Genomic DNA, 25,485 nt, shown 5'->3' with positions numbered 1-25,485 from the left:
TATGCATTTCTGCCGCCAAGCAATAATGTCAGTCATTACTGCGTTCTGGTTTTGAAGGGTAAGGGTGCTGGTGAAATTACAGGTACATGGAATTTGTCAACTTATGCCTCACGGTGATGGGCGCAGTGTCAGTGCCCCTCGGATCTTTGCGATTTAAAGCTCTGAGTGGCACTGCAACTGTTATGTACAGGCGTGTAGGTTACTACTTGTTCGTAGCGCACGACATGTTCGTTCCGTCACTTCATATTATCTTCTTTGCTAGCTGCAACTACCGCGTAATTACTTTGATCGCGTACATAAATTCATGAATCGTAGGCAAATATCGGTCTATTGTACTTTACATAAAATTGTTAATTCTACCCTGTTTATTGAGAATGAATTATCAACTATTCGAATACCTATATTTTAGGGTACCTATTTGGTTTGTTCGTATTCCACAGCTATTTAGTTTGCTACTGATCAATATTTCACAAAATGGACCAATAAACAACACATGAGTCGAGCGTACATAGGTACAATAGCATATGAATGTCCATAATTTGACATTGTTTTCTGCGTAGTAGTATTATATACTTCACTACAATATTGCAGTTCAGTGTAAGCGAAAAATAATGAATATTAAATATTGAAATTGAAATCACGTATTGAAAACAAATTTTGTGTTCATATAGTTTTTTATTACTATTACAGTTTATATGTATTATATTTGCAGCCCAATTAGAGAGATAATTAAAGTGTTCATTAAACGGACCATCAACTGTGTCTGCAACTATGACTAGAAGGTTATTATACAATGTGTTGATTGACATGATTGACTGACTGATTGACTGACATTCTCGTCATATTTACAGAGGTTATTCTATATCAGAAACTAAGCCCAAATCACAAAAAAATAAATGAATTTGAATTTTTATTTTTTATTTACTTGCGGTAAATATCTATTCGCAATCACCTGATCTTTTGTACTGCACGTGCTATCACACGGCGGACCGACTCTCTTACTCTTTTGATATCATCTCTTTCTCAAACACATGCGGGCGCCTCATCAATCAGTGCGCAGCACGTGTGCAGTCAGTCGCGTGGGGTATGAGCGATGCTTGGTACCAGAACTGTATTACCATCAAGGCAGCGTTCTTTATGGTTATGGGTGGCAAGTGTGTGACTAATGGGGTGATGTGAAACGTTTAGTTTACACGGAGAAGATTACCGAGCGTTGAACAATTCCGCGCAAAAACCGTCGCCGCTTTCAAACTTGTGAGTCAAATGTGGTAATTCAGAAAGTTGAAACGAAACTCTCGACAACGTGCGAGTTTTTGCAAAGCCAGTCACAGTGGTGGTTGGTGGATACTTAAAATTGGTAAGTACTAAATTCAAATTACAAACAAAACAAACATTTTCAATCAACTTCCCTAATTATTGTATATAATTATATCAATGCCTAATCATAATAATAAAAAATAGGTAATTAAGCGATCAAGAATGATTACGATCGTTCGGTGAAATGCCGAGTGGCCGAGCGCTCGCTCGGGATTGCTCGGGCACCATCGGAGTCACAGCCCGGGCGCAGTGCAAGCGATTTAAAGACAATTTTGCAAAACTTTACTAGATACAATTAGTCAGAATATTGGACAGAATATATTTTTTAATATTTTTAGATGCTTTAGTATTATATACATTGATGTCTATTCTGTATTAATAATGGTCTCTATTTTGAAAAATCGACTTTTGGCAACTATTTATCATTGTATTCAATGATTGAGAGAGATATTTTTGTTTTTGTATTTTTATTTAATTCAGTTTTGTTTGCTTAGGAGCTCGCGTTCAACGGCTGTTCGAGCCAGAAATCAAGTCGAGGAAGTTTGTGGAGTATCATTCACTTCCTCGAGCAAAACTTGATTTGAACACTTCAAGATACATCGTTTAAGAAGAACATGGATCAATTGAGTAGTGTTGTTTAACAATGAGTGCAGAATTCTTTTGAATAAAGTTATAGGAGGGGGATCACAAGGGGAACGATACAATCAGTCCGAATTGAAAACTACGGTGGCGTACAGTCCAGAATACTGACTGACGAAAATATTAAAATATTTTATCTTTCTTTAATTTTAGTTTTTATATATTTATCTCATAATTATTTCTCTTGCATGCTGTGATTTTTTTAAATAATAACAAGTGACGGGACAAACAAGTTTTGCGCCTGATAGTAAGCTACACGCCTGTCCATAATAGTTGCAGTGCCTCTCAGAGCTTTAAATCGCAAAGATCTGAGGGGCACTGCCACTGCGCCCGTCACCCTGAGACATAAGTTGACAAGTCTCATGTGCCTGTAATTTCACCAACACCTTTACCCTTCTAAACCGGAACGCAGTAATGCTGACATTACTGCTTGGTGGCAAAAATAGGTAAGGTGGCAGTACTTCCTTGGTCGAACTGAACACATACTGAGACATTCATGAAACATCACAATTAACTCTTAACTTGCAGTCATTCACTGACTCATGCTGCAACATCATATACCCTTTCTTTATTTTTATAATTTGCTCACAGCGCTATGCGATAAATTAGCGATATTTGGAAAAACTTATTTAAAGTTTCAAAATATTGTTTGACGTATATATAATTGTATTTGTATTATATACAAATAAAAAAATCTTTCACAAGGAGCTCCACTGCTGCTACAAAAACTGGATGTTTCTAAAGTGTAGAGGCATTTAGTTTATAACTTTGAATTTGTCACTGTTTAATGCGTAGTGTTTTCTACGTGGAATATCGTATATAAATCAAAAAATAAATGTTGTAGCATTTGTTAGATACTGATGATTATCAGCAGGGGGAACAAACTGTGGATCACTACATAAGATACATTTTAGAAGAGTTGTTGGTACCCGTTACGCTCTTTATCAGTGACGATTTCTTCTTAATGTAGGATAATGAGCGGCCGTATTACATTTCTTTCAACTTCACTACATCGTAATGTTGTGGATATTACTATTATGGATTGAGCGACGTAACCACATGCTATGGACCGTGTAGAGTACGCTTGGTACTTATTGCGATAAAAAGTAAAATACAGGATTCCGTTGCCGCTGAACGTTGATGAATTGCTGTATGTAGTAATTGAGAAACGACAGAATGTTCTCCAAGAATGAAATTCAAACTCAAATAATCTTTATTTCAAATGAAATTAAAATTTAAATCTTATTTATTCAGACACGGAAACAACATAAGAGTAAACCTACATCTACGTTAGTAGCAATGTAAAACACATATATTATACGTCATTAACAATAATTAACAAACAAAAAATTAACGACTTTTTAGCCGTAGCACCATCTATGAGAAATCTTAAGTATTTCGTCACCCAGTTAGATACCTTTACAGCTACCAGCTCTGGCTAAAGACTTCGCTATTCATTGTATTTAAATAGTCGGCTAAAAAGTCGTTGAAAAACCAAATACAAAGACACGACAAAAAACACATAGAAAAATTCGTGAGGTCCGCTGTTTCGTTCCGTGACTTAGTTGGTATAGCGTCTGGCACGGTATACTAGAAGACGTCGGTTCGAATCCGGCTGGATCGAAGGAATTTTTCTGAGTATTCGATCTTTGCATTAATAATTATAACAAACTAGTCGAGTAATTTAACATAACAAATAATTGAATATCAATTCAATAAAATTTTAAATAAAAAAAAAAATTAATAAAATAGATATGTTCAGCATAAGGATATAATAGAGCTGTTACCCAATACCTTTGCAAAGCGCTATCGCGTGTTATCGGCTAATGTCCTCAGTATACTGTTGGGGCTTTCCAGCACTCAACTTTTTTACGTATTAGAGCATAAAAAATATCAGGTGCACTGCAATGCCTGGGCAACCCCAAGAGCACCCTGAATAAGTTATTCAAAGTCAAGCAAATTAAACTTGAAATAGTCACATTGATTAAACTTGACTACCCGTTCATAAAGCAGATAGCTTACCAGATGCACGACTTGTTCGTCCCGTCATTTGATGTCATAAAAAAAGATTCTCCTGAGAAGAATAAGTATAGAATCAATAGATAACATTATTCTCAACAAGCATAGGATACAAGGGTATGGAGAGTATTCAAAAGAAATACGTGGGGCGCACTATAAGTTTCCGGAATGAATAAGAAAAAATACTATAAATAGTCAGAAATGAATATATTGTTTCTCAAAATATTCTACGTTAGCGTACTTTTTCATACGAATGAACCAATTATGAAAACATTTATGCCACTCCTCCGTGACAATCGCTGAAACATACTTTTCATCCTCTTCGACAGCCACTTCAGGTGATGAAAATCGTTGACCGCGTAACTGGTTCTTAGTTTTTGAAAATAAATGAAAATCACAAGGTGCCAGATCGGGACTGTACTCGAGATGGCTCATAAGATCAACGTTGTTCACCTTCAAAAATTCATTTGTCTGTCTCGCCGTGTGAGAACTGGCATTATCGTGGTGCAAGATGACATGGCGCTTGCAGTTATTTTTACGGAGTTTGTCAATAACTTTTGGAAAACATATGGTCGTGTCCCAATCATTATTCACGGTACAATGATTCTCCAAAGTAACAGTTGCCACGTGTCCAGTTTTATTAAAAAAAGAAACAATCACCCGCTTAGAGGCACTTTGAACGCGCGCCGCTTTGGTTGGTTTCGGCTCATCTCGAAAGACCCATACGATCGATTGTTTCTTTGTTTTGTGATCGTGACTATAAATCCATATTTTGTCACCTGTCGCTATGTCCCACACCAAATTTGACGCCTCTTCGTTGAATCTGGTAAGCATGGCATTGCACCAAGTGACGTAATCTGTTTTTTGAGCCTCAGTCAAAGTATGGGATCCACCGAGTGCACAGCTTTTTCACACCAAAATGTTTGTGTAGTATTGACATGCCTATGAATCTCATGGTATGTCACATGCTTGTCTGTTTTGATCATACGGCGCACAGCATCGATGTTTTTGTTGTTCACAGCAGTGGACGGACGACCATCAAACAATTCGTGACAGAGATTCACACGACCGCGTTTGAATTCTGCAAACCAGCTTTAAATAGTCGTCTTACATGGTACTTCATCACCATCGCCATAAGCAGTTTGAAGCCGAGCGAAGCTCCGCTGTTAAATTGCACTTAAAGTTGTAGAAAATCATACTACGAAAATTTTCACAAGTTAAATCCATGGTGATATAGACAACCAATTTCCAAAATGACGCCATAATACACAGATAAAACAAATTGTATTCTACAGCCAAAGAGTTCCATTTTCAAATGTTGTAATTACTTAGGAAATGAAACTATTTTTCCGGATTTAAATCGCGTATATTTGTTTTTTCAAACACCACCTCAGTCAACCGTGACCATGGGACCTGTAAAGGGCCCGAAACGTTGGTTTGTTTGAAAAAAACAAATATACGCGATTTAAATCCGGAAAAATAGTTTAATTTCCTATGTGTAACAATCGCGAAAACCTAAGAACTCGATGTTGTAATTACTTTAATTTAAATATTGTTTATGTAAGTGGCCAGTTCCGAAAACTTATAGTGCGCCCTATGTACATGTCATGAAAAGTTAATAAAAATATTGAGTATTAATTATTCAGTCTGTAGTCTGCGAGCACGTCATGGATAAACCTACGCATTCAATGAAGTTTAACAAACCCGAGGTCTGTGCAAAAGAAGTCCGTTATCAACACAGGATGCTGCGAGATGCCATTGGAATTAAAAAATATTCTAATTTCAACAGAGAAGATGGTTTCTAGGTACCACCAGGATCCAATATTTCCTCTGATGAAAATTCCCAAACAGACATAAGACTGCAGTACTAATTAACATGATTTACGAGTAATTTATTCCAATTTCTATTTTTAATTAATAATGAATTTTTATTCAGTTAAATTTATAACTGAATAAAAATTCATTCGATAACATAATGTAGCGTAAATTGAATGTTTCTTTGTAAAATTAAAAATAAGGTATTTAATTAATTTCATTCATTTCACAATTTCACAGTCAGCCGTAACCATGGAAGCGTTTTATTTCCCATTTATAAAATCGCGAGAACCTGAGAACTCGATATGTTCACTGTTTTGTTCCAAAAATTATCAAGATAACTTGAACATTTATTACAAATAATCTGTTGATAAAAATCGTTCACGTAGTTTAAAGCTGAAATTTTGTTTAAAATTTAGAAACGAACGTTCGTAGTTATACATAATATCTTCAATATTCATTAAAATCAGAGATTCCGAAGTTCAACTCAAACTTCAACAACCGCAACTCAAAGGAGTGAGCGAAAATCTCAATCATCTTGATTGAAAATTGTAATGGCATGAGAATGATATTCAATCTTGATATCCAGAGATATTGGAGAGATGAAATATCTCTAGGGAGCCAATCTAATGAATATTACATTTTAATCTACTAAAGTACACTGTGAACTTTTTGTGAGGTTTGATTTAAATGTTTGCTCATGGTAAAAGGTAAGACAATTTGCTTTACCTTTCCTTTACTTTCTTAAAGAAACTACTTATAGGTAACTCGGATTTAGTACCTAGAGGCGAAGCTGCAAAGCCTTGAACACCGCTGTAAAGTTGCATGATATTGGTGTTCTACACGATATATCACGGAGAGTGTGCTACGGAATCGCACGATTTAATTCCGCCTTCTCCTTTCCTTCTTCTTGTGGATATTCCAAAGATTCCCTTGAAGCATTACGTTTCCACATTTAAATGGTGAACAGCCATGGAGTGGAATTCCTCGCCTGCTTACTTATTCCTTGAACGCTATAACTTGGGCAATTTAAAGGCATTATTTATGTGTACATGCTCCATCGTTACTTTCTCGCGTGTGGGCACATGTTACCATAAAAAAAAATATTTTAAGGTTATACTTTGTTATACAAGAGAATAACAAAGTGTATAAATAATACTAATTAGATTAGATTTTAAGTTATTTACGTATTGTAGGTAATTTTAAACATCTACTTACCTACATGATGCCTTTTCTTAAGAAATGACACCTTCGAGTTCTTAGGTTTTCACGATTGTTACACATAGGAAATGAAACTGTTTTTCCGGATTTAAATCGCGTATATTTATTTTTTCAAACAAACCGACGTTTCGGGCCCTGTAAAGGGTCCTCATCAGGGGCTCATGGGACCTGTAAAGGGCCCGAAATGTCTGTTTGTTTGAAAAAACAAATATACGCGATTTAAATCCGGGAAAATAATATAATTTCCTATAAATAACACCTTTTTAACAAATTTCACTTTATAATCTCACAAAGAATAAAACAATTAAACAACAGACTTTATATAATAAGAAGAAGAGATAGGAAAAAAGGAAAGGTACAACTAAGCTATTTGGATGTTGTATTTCATGCCGTGTAGTAAAGGTTAATACATCACACTGCCGCAGTTGGCTGCGGTCTTACGTGTAATCCTTAAAGAGCAATATTTTAACAAAATGTTGCTGCTCATTTTAATAAAACTCAACATTTTAAGAACAAGAAGAAGGCGAAAATAGAAAAGATGCAACCAAGCATTTTGAGTATTGTATTTTAGCTCATGCATTAACGGTTAAAACATCACTCTACCGGAGTTGGCCGCGGTGTTACGTGTAATCCTGAAAGGGTAATATTTTAACAGAAAATAGCTGCTCCTTTTGGAGTGCACTCAAGTATTTACCGCGTCCATTAACCCCATTAGCGCTCTAGCGTTTGACCACAATGTCAGTGTTAGGACTAGTGTGATGAAAGGTCTAGAAAAAGGTCCCTACGTGGCCTGTTCCTTTTTTTGTTGTAAAATGAACTTAGCATACATAAATGCTACTATTTCATTTTAGATATTTTCGTATATCAGTGTAAAAATTCTTGCGAAGTTATAATTTTATTATCAATCATACTTTGAGAGTCAGGGAACATATTTTGTAATGTTCTAACCTTATCCCAGTTATAAGTTTTGCTGTGAAGAAATGAATATATGATTTTTATTATTAATCCACGCACAGCCATGGTAGCTTAATGGTCTGACCTAGCGCCTTTCAAACATTTTTTGACATCTTTTAAGGCAAGAGTGGATAGGCCTCATCATCACTTTCCATCAGGTGAGATGGAATTAAATAAGCACATTTTTTTTATTAAATAAAAGGATAATAATACAGAGGGTCATGGGTGGGAATCCTGACTTGCACCTCTGGGTTTTTGGAATACATGTAAGGAAGAGCGGGGTTGAACGTTCCGATTTTCAAATAAGTTGAAGTGTTGTACTGAAAATGAAGAATTTATTTTTTAACATGTGGAAATATTGAACAAATGTTTATCGCTTTTTGTAATAGTATAGTCGCTTATTAATATCTCAATAGTCTTTTTCATAGAGGCAAATTTTTGACAAATTTCGGAGCGGAACATTCAGCCCCGTTTTGGGGCGCGTTGTACCGCCTTTGAAGCAAATTGTTCCGCCTAAATTATCACAGAATAACAAGGATGGAAGGAGAGGAAGGAGGAAAGTCAACTACATTCTTATTCATCAGTAACATTATTCATAGCTCATTTCTTCATCTGAATCACAGTTGAGACACACATAAGTGACTCTATCATCTTGTCTAAATATTTGACATGAGCCCATTTGTAGTTTCGCATCCTTAAAACAAAGAAGAATGGTCATAAAAATGATTGCAGATTAATTGGGGAAGTTGTTCCTAGGAACCACCAGCCCCTCGAAGGAGGAACTTACAGCCACAAATTACGTTTTTATACGAAGACTGACATACCGGCAAAGTAATAGAATCAATGAAAAAAATACTCAAATAATAAGATTCCTTACTAGTGTTACTACAATTTGGAAAAGTGACGTGTGAATCGGCCCATAATAAATAAAGACAGACCAAATAATTTAAACAAGAAAAAATGTACTTATGTGATGTTTTGACAGCTCCACGCACATAGCCATAATTCCGTCGTCGCCGGAGTAACTGAAATGGCTGCCGAGAATGCGCATCACCTGACGCTTTAACGACGTGTTTCACATGTATTGCTATATATTTTCTTGCAAAGTTTTTGCTGTGAGAAAACTTACCCCGGGAACTACCAGCCCTGGTCTCCCCTACATACCTATGTATGTTTGAATATTTCGAGATAAATATAATTTTAACCCTATATCATGTTTTATGCTTTTTTAATCCAAAAATATTACACTCGACAACATAATATAAAATGTAATTCGCTACATACTTTTCTTTATAGCAATGGCAACCTGTAGAGCCAACTAACTTTATCTCTGTGTTTGTGTAGTATTTGTTGGGTGTGATATGAGTGTTACTGTTGAGTATCGTCTTGTATGTGTAATTAAATTATAAAAAATATTATAATTATAACGCACACACGCACACACTCAACATAGCCCCGCACTAGGGAAACCCTGGGTCGCGAGTGCCATGGACACACACGTAGACAACCACAAATTACACCCAAACTCACGAGAGAAATAAATGTAGGCCATACAAATATTTCTTCCGGCCCGGGAATCGAACCCGAGGACCTCTGCGTGGCAGTCCGGTATGGTAACACACCGGTATGGTAACAAAATGGCCACGGAGGCGGTTAAATTAAAGCTAGCTGGCTATACATGAAATGGTAAGGGAAAGCTGTAACCTATCCCAAACAACCCTTCAATCCTACCTAACACCCTAGCCCTAACTATACACTACTATATATACATATATAGATAGGTAGAGGACGCCTGTTACCATGCGACCTAAGGTAACAGACGGAAGATGGGAAGGATAAGAGGCACAAGGAGTGGATTTTCTCACTGCCAGTCTCACAGACTCACAAGACTGATCAGATAAGCTGACGGCTAAAGGGGTCTTGGCCGCAGTGAGAGGATGCTGTAGTCAGGAGAGTTCCGTCGTCGTCAATGAGACAGCGTTGATGTTTGGATTCAAAGAGATTTTTATTCATAAAAACTAGACTATTTATACAAATTCTATTTACATGTATGCGTGTATATCTACAATACAATTTTTAAATGTTAAACAAAGGAAACGTCTACTCAGCAGGCTGGTCTTGCACATTGCTATTCGGTCAGTACTCTGCTTAGTAGCCTATTATCGTCACGTGGTAATTTATGTCTGGTCAGGTTGTCTGTTCATGTCACGTGAACGTGAACACAACCAAAAGGTTAATTAATTAATGTCAGATATTTTAGGGGAAAACTTCCAAGAACAAAAATCAACAGCACCAATGTATTTTTCATAATACTATAATAGTAAAGGTTTTTAAAAAGGTCAAAACGTGACCTGTGAGTATTTTAATACACTAATTTCTAAAAAATAAAATATTAGGAAATAACTTTAAATTGCGTTAAAAATCTGTTCACAAGTTTTTTAACTTGTTAGAATTATTTTATAACGTTTTTATTATTTTTATTCATGGATATTTGTATACCTGTAAGTGAAATACGGTTTGGGCTTTAGAATTTCTTCGTTTATTGAAGCTCAATAGTCTGTATCAATTAAAATATTTTAACAAGATTATAGAATAACATAATGAGATGTTAAGGCAAGGCACTGGAGAAGCTGAAAAAACTGTTTTTCTAGACATATGATCTAGTAAAATAGTTATTCCTTTAGGTATTTACTATTAAAAAACACGATACACATAAGGATATCGCATAGAACTACAGTGCTACGCGATAGAATGTACTTTACTCCATCATATAAAATCCTGAAAACAGACTACAGTGCAAGTTTAGAACGAATAATTTAAGAATAAAATATCTTTGTATTAATAATTACAACAAACTAGTGGAGTAATTTCTCATAAAAATAATTGAATATCAATTCACTAAAAATGTAAATACAATGAATAGCGACATCTCTAGCCGGAGCTGGTAGCTGTAAAGATCTAACAGGGTGAGGAAATATCATAGATTTCTCATAGATGGCGCTGTGGCTAAATAGTCGTTGAGAAACCATATACAAAGATACGACGCAAGCACATAGAAAAATTCGTGAGGTCCGCTGGTTCGTTCCGTGGCTTAGTTGGTATAACGTCTGCCACGGTATACTAGAAGACGTCGGTTCGAATCCGGACGGATCGAAATAATTTTTTCTGAGTGTTCGATTATAACAAATTAATGGAGTAATCTCTCATAAAAATAATTGAATGTCATTCAATAAAAATTTAAATAAAATACAGTGGACCCCCGGTAATCCGGCCCCTGTCTAATCCGGCGCCCCCTGTAATCCGACATGACAGAATTATGTTTGACAATCTTTGCTAATATAGATCACGCAAGTTTGAACAGGTCACAACTCGTACGCGCCACCGCTATTGTGCTCGACGCGTACCTATGCATTGTTTTACTTAGTTTGAATTTGACTACTAGTGATAGCGGTACGGCCTAGCGTAAGTTCATTGTTTACTACATATTTATTCATTGTGTATTAGGTATATGTAGTATCTAGTAATGTCGTCACAAACCCAGAAGCGAAAGCACAAAACGTTGACAATTAAAGAAAAATGTGATATTTTAGATCGCTTAAATCGCAATGAAACTTTCAGTAGTTTAGCAAGTGAATACGGCGTAGGCCGATCTACAATTTATGACATTAAAAAAAACCACGAGAAGATTAAGAAGTTCGTGTCAACTACTGACTGCGGGCCAGGCAAGAGACAGACACTCAAGAAAGCTGAAAATCCAGAAGTGGAAGAAGCTTTGTACATGTGGTTTCTTCAGGAAAGAAACAGGCATGCACCAATTTCGGGACCCTTGTTGGCGATGAAAGCTAAGTTTTTTTATAAGGAAATAACAAAGAAAGATGATTTTGTGGCCAGCAAAGGATGGCTAGAACGTTTTAAAAGTCGTCATGGCATACGTTTAATGACTATTACAGGAGAGAAACTTTCTAACGATGCCACCTGCATAGAGCCCTTTAAATTAAGATTTTTGCAAAAGGTGAACGATTTAAATCTTGACCCGTCACAGGTGTATAATGCAGACGAATCAGGGCTTTTTTGGCGTGTGATGCCTAACAAAACTTTCGTTTCTTGTCACGAAAAAGACGTACCTGGACGAAAAGTGAGTAAAGAGCGTGTAACCATACTACCATGTGCTAATGCTGCAGGTACACACGCGCTTAAGATGGTGGTCATTGGGAAATCTAATAAACCAAGGGCATTCAAAAACATCGATTTACCTGTACACTATTACGGACAAAAAAGTGCATGGATGACAAAAGACCTTTTCAAAAAGTGGTTTGATGAATGCTTCGTACCTGAAGTTAGAAAATGGTTAAAAGATCATAATTTTCCTCAAAAAGCGTTGTTGCTTCTTGATAATGCTCCCGGTCATCCGTCTGAAGAAGAACTGACAACTGAGGATAAATGCATCACTGCGATGTTTCTTCCGCCAAATTGCACTGCACTGATTCAACCAATGGACCAGAACATCATTCAGTTTGTTAAGCAAGACTATAAAAAAAACCTACTTTTGAGAGCCGTATCAAAAGACCAACCAATAGAAAAAACTTTAAAAGAATTTAATATGAAAGACTTGGTTTTTGCTCTTAGTCAGTCGTGGAGTGCGTTACCGTCATCAACTATTAAATCGTCTTGGAAAAAGTTATGGCCAGATATAATCACCACTCCTAGCAACGATCCACAAATCAGTGTAACTTCGGAAGTTATAGAACAAGTCTCTACTGAAACACAGATAAGTCCGGAAGATTTGGAAGTCTGGTGCCGTGGAACGGATAAAGAAGAAAATGTTTTTCTTGAAATGTCTGACGAAGATATTATAAAAGAGGTTTCTAATAATACAACAAACGATCAGGAAGATAACGACGACGTGATTGCAACTGCTCCACAAGTCACAGATCAAGACGCAGTTAACGCGTTTGAGCTAGGTTTACAATGGGCTGAAGAGAATGGTACAACCTACAACGAACTTTTACTTTTGAGAAGACTGAGGGACAAAGCTCTGATCTCGCGTTATAACAACCTTAAACAAAAAAAATTGATGAATATTTCAAAGCTTCATAATTTGATATAGTATTCACTACATGATTTTGATTAATAATTCTTGATTATTTTGGTAGATATGTGTATGTGCATTTATGCTTAATTTTATAATAAAACGTAAGCTCTCAATTGTTATTTAATTTACTAAATTCGACTTACATAAATTAAGTCTGATTTGTACTTCAAAGTATGTACATACATATGTACGTATAATATATAGACTCTCGTCATTAGATATGTAATTTGTCGGATTACAAGGTACTCTTTCGTAAAAAAATCCGGACTATAGGGGTCTTAGGCAGTGCTCTATAATCCGACAAATTCGATAGTCCGACACTGCCCTGCATAATGTTTGCCGGATTACCGGGGGTCCACTGTATCTAATTATGAATAATTATGATTTTTATAATGGAGATACTCGTATTTCTATTTAAGTACTACAGTGAATTTGCTAAATTTTGGTTTTCAACTGAAGCCCTGTAGTTATTAAATTTATATTTCTTCCAAAATTTACGGATTGCCTAGTGGTTTAACGACACGCCGGCCGTGCCGCCGGTTGCCCTGTCAGTCGACATCGGGCGCTTGTTGACGTCGAATGTGTGTCAAATTTTCTCGGCTTGTTCTTATTGTATTCATAAGTCATTTTCAGCACTCGGATTGCGGGACGCAAGCGGTGACCCCCCCACACCTCACCTCCTTAAATCTAGGCTCGTGTTGAAATGCCACGCCTTAAATCATGGGTTCCCAAACTTATTTTGTCTACTGCTCATTGTGAGAATAAATTATATTTTAGCGCCCCCATTTTTTCACCTACTTAAAAACCACTATAACTTCAAATTAAATTAATTATTGTGAACTATATTAGCGGAGATTAAACATTCATTCTAAACGAGACTTTTTACTATAACCTGCAAGATTTAACTTGAGACCTGAGCGCAGTAGGTAGTACACAACGGCGCTCAGGTCTCAAGTTAACTCTTGCGGGCTACACCTGCTAATGAGAATGATTATTGAAACGCAACTTTATAGTATTCAGACAGAGTATTTTTTATTCAAAATAAAACAAACATAATTAATTGATTCTAATATAAAAAGTAATGTGAAGGATGAATCTGATGCTGTTTAATAAGTTTGTTGATATCAGGTTCCAATTTACTCAAGAACAGCCGCAAGTCACCACGTTCGGCAACATGCAAACGATTTCTCTTTTTAGTAAGCAGCGTTGTCAGAGCACTAAAACCACGTTCACACAAATATGACGATGGGAATGCTATAAAGAATCGTTGAACGATTGACCACAATCCAGGTTACAATTGCGGGATCGGTTTTTGTAGCAGTAATTAAATAAATTAAGTTAATAAATTAAATTAAGTAGTAAGTTCTTCTTCCAGTTTAGGTTATTGCTGTGTTGACATTTGAAAACGGACCAACACCCAGTCCGGTATTTCCAAGTTCAAAATGTCCTGGTATCGTTCGGTGAACTCAATGTGGAGGTTTTCCAAATGTTGACAATAGGCAAACAAGTCATCGTTACTGCAGGATACTGATAAAGTCGGAAAATTGTGAAACTCACATCTGCCCATATTCTTTTTGTGTACAAGCAGTTTGGCTGCGAAAGCAGCAACGACATTTTTTGTTTTAATTAACTTCAGTTCATCGCCTTGCAGTTGGAGATTCATGTCGTTGAACAACTTTATACAGGTCTGTCATGAAAGCTATATCATTCTTTGATGTAATGAGCTTGTTGCGCAATTCTGTATCTTTAGTTTCCAAGAACTCTGTCACAGAGTCAAACAGGTTATAAAATCGAGTCAGACAATTGCCTCTTGATAGCCAACGAACTTCAGTATGAAACAACAAACGGTTGAAATCTTCGTCATTAGTAACACAAAGCTGATGAAGTAATCTTTCATTCAAAGAGCTCTTACGGATTTTATTAACTGCTTTGATGATATCTTGCAGTGATTGAAATATTCGTTCACTTATATTTCGAGCAACCAAATGTCTATGAATAACGCAATGTACAGCACGGACATCTGGAATTTTATTTTTTAAGTACGCTATGAAGCCTTTTCGGCACCCTGTCATAGCCGGAGCGCCATCCGTAGCAACTGATATAATATTTTTCAAGGGAATCTCTTTCTCATCACAAAACTTTTCCAGTGTATTGAATATGGTTTCGCCTTTTGTATCCGTCTCTAAATTTCTAGCAAACAATAGTTCTTCACATATTTTCTCATCTTTAATAAACCTCACGTAAGACAGCAACAATGCTTCATTAGTTGGTAAAGTGGACTCATCGAGCTGAATTGAGAATTGTCTAGTCCTCAGATGATTGCACAATGATTCTTCAATGTTTTCAGCCATTTCATCAATTCGTCTTTGGACAGAATTATTACTCAAAAGATTTTTTCGGATAATATCTGCGGCCGGTTTATGAAGCACAGTAGTTATTACTTCCTTTATTGCTGGCAAAATCAACTCTTCTCCGATGTTGTGTGGTTTGCCTTTTTGAGCAATTAACAAAGAGATATTGTACGAAGCTCGAAGTCCGTCGTCATCTTGCTTAGCACCCGCCGAAAAGAGTTTTGCTACACTTGGCTGAGTATTATGCTTCTTCTCTAGGTCTTGAAAATATGCTACATTCTTGTCTTTCTTATGTGGATGCATTTTATTCAAATGATCTTGCCGTCTTGAAGGCTTCTTTGCTTCATTCGAAAATGTTTTTAGACATAGAAGGCACAAAGGTGACGATGGGTTTGTGGGATTTTCAATCAATCCGAATTTAATATATTCCGCACAGTATTGCCGGCTCTTCTTTTTTACTTCCGACCTTGTTTTGTTTTGAGAAATACATAAAAGTGTTGAACTCAAGTACTACTTATCTATTACGCCCGAAACCGCAAATGAAAATAAAATAAATATTACGTTGATTATAATTAGGATTGCACAAGCAGCACGCACCGACAGGAATAAGACAAACATGCATAAACTCGTTCATCTCATTCGACGCTCAATCGTACTCAATAAATAAGAACAAGTATTCTATGAACCAGCCGATTGATACAGGAATGCACAAATCGGGTTATTTAACAAAAATTTGTTAAAACATGATTGGCCGTGGTCTACTATCTACGAAAATTACTTATCTAGGAATACTAATAACTATTAAAATGCGAAACTGTGTCGGTTGCCTTTTTATTTGTTTGTTTGTGTCTACTTTCATTTCGAAACGTAGCGACTGATTGACATGATTTTTAGTTTATTTATTCAATATAACAGGACAGATACATAATATGAACTACACGGAGAGAAATATCGAACCAAGTTAGTTTGAGCAATCTCTTAATTAATATTAGTTGACGTTCACAAGTTGTAGTCGAGAGTCGAGAGCTCATTCGGTGTCTAAGAGTCTTCCTAGATGAAATTACAAATCTCCCTCTAAGCCTCTCCACAACGCCCCCCTTTTTTTTCTGGGTCTCTTACCGCTCCCCTTTAGGCCTGCAGCGCCCACAAGGAGGCGTTATCGCCCACTTTGGCAAAGGCTGATCTATGATAACGGTCGAGTGCGTTCTGAAGTGTAGCAGGGGCAAGTAAATGAATTTCACTTACTTTGGGCATGCGAAGTACGTACACTTGCGGCATCTATCTAGATATATGTCTGTGGCGCTACTGAACGAATCAGCAGACCTCACGAATTTCAATATGATTGTTGCCGACCTTTGTTTTTGGTTTAAACGGCTTTTTTGGCGTAGCACCATCTGTCAAAAACCTTTGAAGGTTTTTTCTTAACCCAGACAGGTACCTTTACAGCTACCAGCCGCTGGTAATAGATGTCTCTTTATTAATTGCAATATAATGTCGTGTTTTTATTACCATGATATTAATTTTTTTTTGTGAAAATACTCCACTAGTTTGGTGTATTCATCATCAACCTATTTATATGTCCCACTGCTGGGCACGGGTCTCCTTTCAGACGAGAGTTTAGGCCATAGTCCGCCACGCTGGCCCAATGCGGGTTGGGGACTTCACACACGTTTTCCGAGGGTTGTGAACCTTGTTCAACGTGCAGGTTTCATCACGATGTTTTCCTTCACCGAAAAGATCATGAGAAATTTGAATTTAAATTTCGCATATAAATTCCAAGAAATTCAGAGGTGCGAGTCCGGATTCGAACCTACGACCTTCTGCTTGAGAGGCAGTAGGTCAAACCATTAGGTTACCACGGCTATTATTGGTGTTATTATGGATACCTACAAAATAACTTCTTAATATTTTAGTACAAATAAACTGTACGTGTACTAAGATGAGAGGTCATTCCATTCAGAGAATTTATACATTATGCGTTCCGTTTTACTACACCATTGCGTGATCAAAGGCGTTAACATTATGTCATCCTTAAATAGAAGAGATCAAATCATAGAGATTCAGAGACCTATCGTAAATAAAACATGCGTTTATTTATATTTACAAGGGTTGAACATTTTTAAATATATAATTAACTCAGTATTTTAAATCATTCTATTTTATTTTCATAATATATAGGTAATGCATAATAAAAGCTTAAATACTAGAAAGTAAAACTAGGATTAAATTATATGAATAAAATTGGGCCCGCGGCAAGGTGCCCAAGATACTAGCAGCATTCCCCCTTTGTATGGCTATGCTAATGCATTGGGCAAGGTAGCTGCTCTTGGATTTCCCAGACAGCCTATTAATTTTTTTGGACAATATTTTGTACAGGTTTAGGGCACCGAGACCAAGGCCCGTGGGTAAACCCTTGGGTTATCCTAAAGCTTTCCGCCAGTTCAGCTGTGGAGCCAGCCCTTTTGCTGATTGGCTTCTATCTACTGATACTAAAGTTTGTCCTGTTTCGTTATCACTGTCTGAAAGCAAATGTAAATTTTCTAAAGATGACGCTATAGGCGCTGCAGGCGAGCTGTCAAAATCACACGATTCATGTACATACATACATACATTCGTATACATACGTCCAGAAAGTTTTAGTTCATCTTTAGAGAAACTACTCTTTTCCAGGTCCGAATCCGCTCCTGACTTAGGTATTAATGCCAAAATAAGCTGAGATAAAACAATTTAATTTAATAACGACCCTAATATATTGTTCACGCGGAATGTTTTTTAGGTTGTCACACAAAAATTTTAAAAAGTTTATCAGTCATTGGCATTGTGCATTTTAATTCAAGTGACAAATTACAGCTAATAATGTACTCAACATGGCAATATATCTACAAATGCACACTACCAAATTGTGTAAGAATGTACATAAGCTGGCAGTGTGCATTTATAGATACAAGTAAGTACAATTGCGTCAGTCTAGCACCAAATGAGCGATATATTTTAAAATATTGTGATAAATTCGTTTAGAAATTAGCTCAGCGATGCAATCATAATAAAAATAATTGATAAAATTGTGGGCGCTGAAGAGTCCTAGGAGAGCGGTAGGGGCCTCGGAAATAATCGGGAGGCGTTGATGCCATCCAGGGGGTGCTACACTACGTGATATGTATTTTTTTCCTTGGGATTTTTGTTTTAAACTTAATATAAAAAATACGTGTTGTCAATTATTTGTTGCAATGGTGGGCGTTGAATTTTTTTTATCTTCATCTTATTTTGAGCCAAAAACTTTGGGAACCTATGAGCTAGGAGATACACGGGGTGTAAACGTTGAGTGTGCCCAGGCGATTATTCCGTAACTATAAGAGATATCAAAAACCGTGAAACTGATATCGAAAGTACATTATATAATGAGTAAAACGACACAATAACTTTTTAAAATAAAACTACAAATATCCAAAATTGTAACGTTTAACGTTCCCATTTATTTAATATGACATTCGTAGAGCCGCTTTAGGTTATCTATTTTACGAGTCTATAACTACCTCAGATGGTTTTGGTTTATTCCGAATAACAGTGAAGTGTTGAATCACTTTGGAAAAAAAATATAGTAAAATTGAGGATATACATTGACTAATATATGGCGTAAAACCATGATTTCTAAAAATTTTCAAAAAAAAAAACAGACACTTACTTCGGGATTTTTTACAAGACAACCGCTGTATTCAATAGGTACCTTATATATATTTTTAATATCAACTGAACTAAATAGAACACATATATTATACGATATACATTTTTGAAATAGCTTTAATTTCGTTTGTAAAAAAATAAATACTTAAATAAAACTGTGCCCCTGTCGCTCGACCCAAGCAAAATGAACCGTATTAGTGAAGTTTTTAAATCGAGCTGAGATAGTATCGACACCTCGATACTTCTCGATACGAAGAGTCGATACTGCCTCAACTTATTGTTACCACAATAAGTTTACAAATAACGAAACTGCTATAAATAAATTAACAAAACTATCTTTTAATTGAATAAAGTGATTTTTATTTTTTAGTAAGTATAAAATTTTGTATTCAAAGCAGTTGTTCAAAATTAAATATATGTGCACTGAAATGCGTTTAACTTTCTCGGTTATTACACAAAAAAATTAGGGATATATTGGTGTCCTCTCCTCTTTTAGTTGTAAAGGTTGTTTCTTATGGAAAAAAAACTGCTAAAAGGTACAAGTAGGCTACTACATCTTACAAACCAACCTACTCGTTAATTTGTTAAAAACATCTACCCTTTCCCGCAACGAGCCATCCGCATAATGGTTTTTGGTATAAGTTATCAGAGAACGTCTGTTAAAATTATTTTACTGACATACAAAAACATTTTCATTATGTTTTCAAAAGACAAATAATAAACACGTACAGAATAATATCAGTACAGGGTACTAAAAAAACCGACCTCAAAAGTTCGTGGATTTACATCTATTTGCTAAGTTTTATTGAAATCGGTTACCGGAAAGTGCGCAAAATCGGATTCATCTCCTAGTTTGCCACTTTTAGAGGTAGAATATTTTCTTCAAATTTAAATGGGACCAGTACTGAGGTATCCTCTTGCCAATATAAAAAGAATAATTAAAACCGGTTCACAAATGCTGGAGTTATCACGTAACATACATACAAAAAAAATACAGTCGATTTGCGAACCTCCTCTTTTTTTAAATCAGTGTATAAATAAGAAATAACGTAGAAAATCGATGAAGATTCACCAATATCCAATTAAGAAGTCAAAATAACAAAATACTTTCACATTGTTGTAATATGGGTCTTTGTGTTTGCCTTAACAGAAATCTAAGAAGCGTTCTATATGACCTAATAATATTTTTAAAGGAGAGACGAACATAAGTGTATAAAGAAAAAATCAGGTTTTTCTTTTCACTTGATCTTGACCCAAGCAACCCAAGCTGTAGAAGCAGGCGTGAACGATCGTCACGTCTCAAGCACTACGTGACCGGGAAACTTCAGCGAAATTATATTAAGATCGCGCGCCATAAGATGTATATTTCAGAATTATCCAATGCGAGAAACGATGCGGACGATACGATGTGAGAGTATCGAATACAATAACTGGGTTTAAGCAAGAGTGGGGTTCGATTTCTGATTATATATCGAGTTTTGATAATATCGTCCATGTTTTCAGAGGCAAATTGTTTGTGATTGAGATTTTTTCAAACAGCCACTGCACATTGTTAAACACAGATTTACATGGCCAGAACTGATGATTCGGATGATTAATAACCTTCTAACGTAATCGCCATCTCTGGGGTCCCGGGTTCGAACCCGACCAGGTCAACGTACAAAAGCTTTTCTATATTGTCTCGGGTCTGGATTTTTTTATAATACCATGTGACGGGACTAACAAGTCGTGCGTGGAGGAAAGTGTCGTTTTCCTATCTGCCTATCTACAACAGATCTTAGGGGCACTGCCACTGCGCCCGTCGCCCTGAGACACTAGTTGACAAGTCCCAAGGTCTCTATTTTCACCAGCAAAAAGGGTGTTTGTGGTCGTTGTTTCCGATTTCTATAACAAAAGTATTTTAATTATTATTAATAATTATAACAAACTGGTAGAGCAATTTCACAAAAAAATAATTGAACGGTGGTAAAACATTTTGACATTCAATAAAAATTTAAAAGTATTTAGTTACTTTCTTTGGAGTCAGAGCAACGTATGTGATGTTATTTAATATTTATTATAAGGAAACCGAGAATTCTATTTTTGTTACGTTAAAATTACGATTACTTGCAATTACACCAACAAACTATCTTGGATTATCGATGAAAAATCCCAAACATAACATAAAACTGCAGTACTAATTAATATGTTTTAAACTATTTTTCCGGATTTAAATCGCGCATATTTGTTTTTTTAAACAAACCGATGTTTCGGGCTCTTTACAGGTCCCATGATCACGGTTGACTGAGGTGGTACAGTCTTCAACCAGTTATGTCTAATATTAATGGAAACTACCCTATTTTTTCACTATAGTTACAATAGTTATTAATTAAATACCTTATTTTTAATTTTACAAAGAAAACATTCCAATTTACGCTACATTACGTTTAACAAATTATTTTATTGAATGAATTTTTATTAAGTTTAATTTATTATTAGTTATTAATAGAAATTAGAATAAACTAAAACATAGTAATTAGTACTGCAGTCTTATGTCTGTTTGGGATTTTTCATTAGAGGAAATACTGGATCTCAAACTGGTGGTACAGAGAAACCATCTTCCCTGTTGAAATTAGGATGTTTTTTAATTTCAATGGCCTCTCGCAGCATCCTGGGTAGATAACGGACTTCTTTTGCAAAGACCTGGGGTTTGTCAAACTTCATTGAATGTGTAGGTTTATCCATGACATGCTCGCAGACTGCAGACTTGTTTACGCGACGGTGTTTGACATCAGCTATATGCTCTTTGACGCGGGTACAAATAGTTCGCTTTGTTTGTCCAATATAAGAGAGACCGCACTCACAGTCAAGCTTGTAAACTCCTGCATCCTGTAAGGGGATGTTACATTTCACGGGTCTCAGGAATTGAGAAATCTTCCTCAGGGGCTTGAAATAGGTCTTGATAGATGCACGCCTGAGGACTCTTCCGATCTTGTCTGTAACACCTCTCACGTAAGGTAAGATGGCAGGTCTTCGCTCGACTGTTGGTGGTTTCACACGGGGCCTGCGGCATTGGCGTGGAATCTTCAACTTATTCACATGTAGGACTTGCTTTATATGCTGAAGTTCCCCTGCCAGATGATTACTGTCGCAGACACCATATACTCTCTGAAACAAAGTTTTGTACCACAAATTACCAGTACCACAATTCTCTTGTTCCATAGTAAATTGGATCTTAGTACTAAAAGAATTAAGATGGTCCAAAAAAGAAGGAATGCTATCTTTAGGTAATATTGTGAAAGTATCATCAACGTACCGTTTGAAAATCTTTTTTCTGTAAATTCTGTTTAAAAAAACAAATATACGCAATTTAAATCCGGAAAAATAGTTTTATTTCCTACGTGTAACAATCGCGAAAACCTAAGAACTTAATATGTTTTAATTTATTCCAATTTCTATTATTAATTAATAACAAATTGAACTTAATAAAAATTCATTCAATAAAATAATTCGTAAAACGTAATGTAGCGTTAATTGCAATTGTCATGATTTGTGTAAAAACATGTGTATTATTAACTTTTATATTTTAATAATATATTAAATAGTATTAAAATACAATAACTCTTGTGTTTTATACCGAATTATAATAAAAAGTTCTTTCGTTGATAATGTCCTTCAATAATGGATTCCGTAAATATATTCGATTGCGTACTATTTAATTGTTAAGTTTTGTTAAAGAACATTTTACTGTCATGTTAATTCGCAATTGTAATTGTGGTGTTTGATTGATCTTGAAATGATTGGTTTAAATTTACGTAAAAGATTGTAGCTGAAGCCGAGAAACGGGAAAGATGTTTCGCGCGGATGGCGATTGAGGAGCCATCTATAACGTAGAATATAAAAAGATATTAACATGCGCGGGGCATTCTGTTCCGGTTTATCGACAAATGGAGTCAAGACATAGTGTTCTGTGGAAAATAAAAAATAATGTTTGTGCTCTAAAGATAGAAGTAAAATTGAATAAATAAATAGCATTTGAATAACTACTTTTGGATATTTATTTCATTACACAATGTTTCTTTGTAAAATAAAAAATAAGGTATTTAATTAATCACTTTTGTAACTATAGTGAAAAAATAGGGTGGTTTGCATTAATATTATTAATATTAATATTATTAATATTAGTCATAACTGGTTGATGACTGTACCACCTCAGTCAACCGTGACCATGGGACCTGTAAAGGGCCCGAAACGTCGGTTTGTTTGGAAAAAAAACAAATATACGCGATTTAAATCCGGAAAAATAGTTTCATTTCCTATGTGTAACAATCGCGAAAACCTAAGAACTCGACATCTTGGATACTGTTTAGTTCAGGAAATAAGAACTGAACAAAGAATACTAAATTCGAAAGCATGTAAAGCTACCTTCATGCAGAAAATAATTTTTGTAATGGCGCCAAAAATTTACAATAATTTACCGAAAGTAACTAAGGTCTGAGAAAAACCTTATTCTATGTAAAAAACAATTAAATTATTAAAATGTACAGTGTCCGAATTTTTCAATGATAAATCCCTAAATTAATTGCTTAATTTCTGACATTTTTAAATTGACGTTATTCATATTACGATATTATTTTGACATCTAGTTACCGTTAAAATTGACACAATATGTATAACTATCACGAGTTTAAATTACTGACCGACTTATTAAATCCATGTGTGCACGTCCATGTAATATTATTGAAAACAAACTTGTTAGACTTGGTTTAAATAGTTTGTCAAAGTGCATGTGACTGAATTTAAAAGATAGTCGTACCTTAAATATTTATATACCTAATGTTTTGTCGGACAGAGTGAAATTATACTTATTTTGTACATGTCAGCTTCTATATAACCTGTGTTTTCATTCAGTCATTTCAGCCATTTCGCTTATTATTTATTATATTTGTTTTAAACTCACGCATGGCTTAAAAGATCAATTTTTAATTTTTTAATTGGAGAGGTGGTATTCCCCGGCAATGGCCCAGTTCAAGAATAGGTGAATAATACGTGGCCTACGGTAAACGGCCTCCTGCATTTATGCTGGAAGCGACACACCACAGAAATCCAACCACCTCAAGCTGTTAGCTCTTATTATTATTACTTTTAAAAAATATTGTATAATAATATGTTGTTGTTCTAAATTATACGCTCAAACAAACAAATACCAAAACATTCACTAAATTTCGAAATTCATATTCATACAGTGTTAAAATTACTCCATTCATTTGCATTTCTTAAATTATGTATGAGCGCACGTCAAAATTTCAAAGAGAACCGAACTAAGGAAACTTAAGTATCACTTGAAAGTTAGTGAAATTTAAGTAGGTATAAGTTAAGTACGACTGCCTTAAGGTTGTGATAATGTTGGGAAGTGAGTTCGCGTTTTGCATTTGAATTCAAAAAAAGGCAAACCAATTATTCACTTTTAATAACTTTTAAACCGACTTCAAGAAAGGAGGAGGTTTTCAATTCGACTGTATTTTATCCTTATCAATCTACTCGTATACTCAGAAATAAGCTTTGTTGGCTGAGAGCCGATAGAGGTGTTTCGTTCCCATAACAAAGTATTATTATCATGGAACTATAAAATAAATTCCTATAACGAAACTTTATTGTCGTGGAACTACAAAATTATTTTGTTATGGAAACTAAACACATATGTCGGCCCTCAGCATTCAAAGTTTTTTCTGAGTAATTTAATAAAATTAATTTTGTGGTTAAATTGAAAGTAAATTTTTTGATTTTTATTTTTCTTTTTATTTTCTCTCGCCTAGCAACATGCAAAACATTTTCCATATTATTACTAGAAATCATTACCTATGTATATACCGCTATATATCAAAAATTCTTGGACGTTATATTGAAGCTTTTTGGAAAAAGAATCTAGTACCTTGCCGTGCACCGTATTATATATCATACTTGAGATGTATTTTACAATATTTGTGAACATTGTAAATAGTTCCTTAGTCCCTTTTATAGTGATGAATATATTTGGAGAGGATCTTAAACATAGTAGCATCTCTCTTTATTCAAATATTGTATTCGCATTATACCAAATTGGAAATACTCAAAGTTACAACACTAAAGCGTGCCCAAATACAATTCAGAAAAGCTATTGTGGGGTAAAATGTCTCATTGTTCGTGAACCATTGTTCAGTACTTGCTAATGGAGACATTGTCTTGGTTCTGACTCAGCCCGTCTAGCTCAGGCTTTAGCTGTAATGCACTTGCGCGTTGAGTTGTTGCTTGTTACAATATTAAACGATGTTCAATTGGGAATTTCAACTACTAAAGGAACCCTTATTTTCATTAAAAAAATTTAATCTTCACCAAAATCTAGACTGCGTAAAGTCTTGATAAAGTGGTTACACAAAA

General features: G+C 35.4%; 1 protein-coding gene across 1 annotated transcript; it reads left to right on the top strand.

Moving 5' to 3' along the window:
* The first annotated feature begins 11,488 nt into the window (after positions 1-11,488).
* LOC113235386 (jerky protein homolog-like) lies at positions 11,489-13,072 on the top strand. Its single transcript, XM_026471067.1, has one exon. It carries the CDS (start codon positions 11,489-11,491, stop codon positions 13,070-13,072), a length of 1,584 nt encoding a protein of 527 aa, XP_026326852.1.
* The last annotated feature ends 12,413 nt before the right edge of the window (positions 13,073-25,485 follow it).

The sequence above is a fragment of the Hyposmocoma kahamanoa genome, unplaced genomic scaffold, assembly GCF_003589595.1.
Source record: "Hyposmocoma kahamanoa isolate Upper Pololo Valley unplaced genomic scaffold, ASM358959v1 87, whole genome shotgun sequence".
In the NCBI taxonomy this organism is placed as follows: Eukaryota; Metazoa; Arthropoda; class Insecta; order Lepidoptera; family Cosmopterigidae; genus Hyposmocoma; species Hyposmocoma kahamanoa.
Note: the sequence above shows the minus strand (reverse complement) of the source record. Positions and strands in the feature narration are given on the sequence as shown.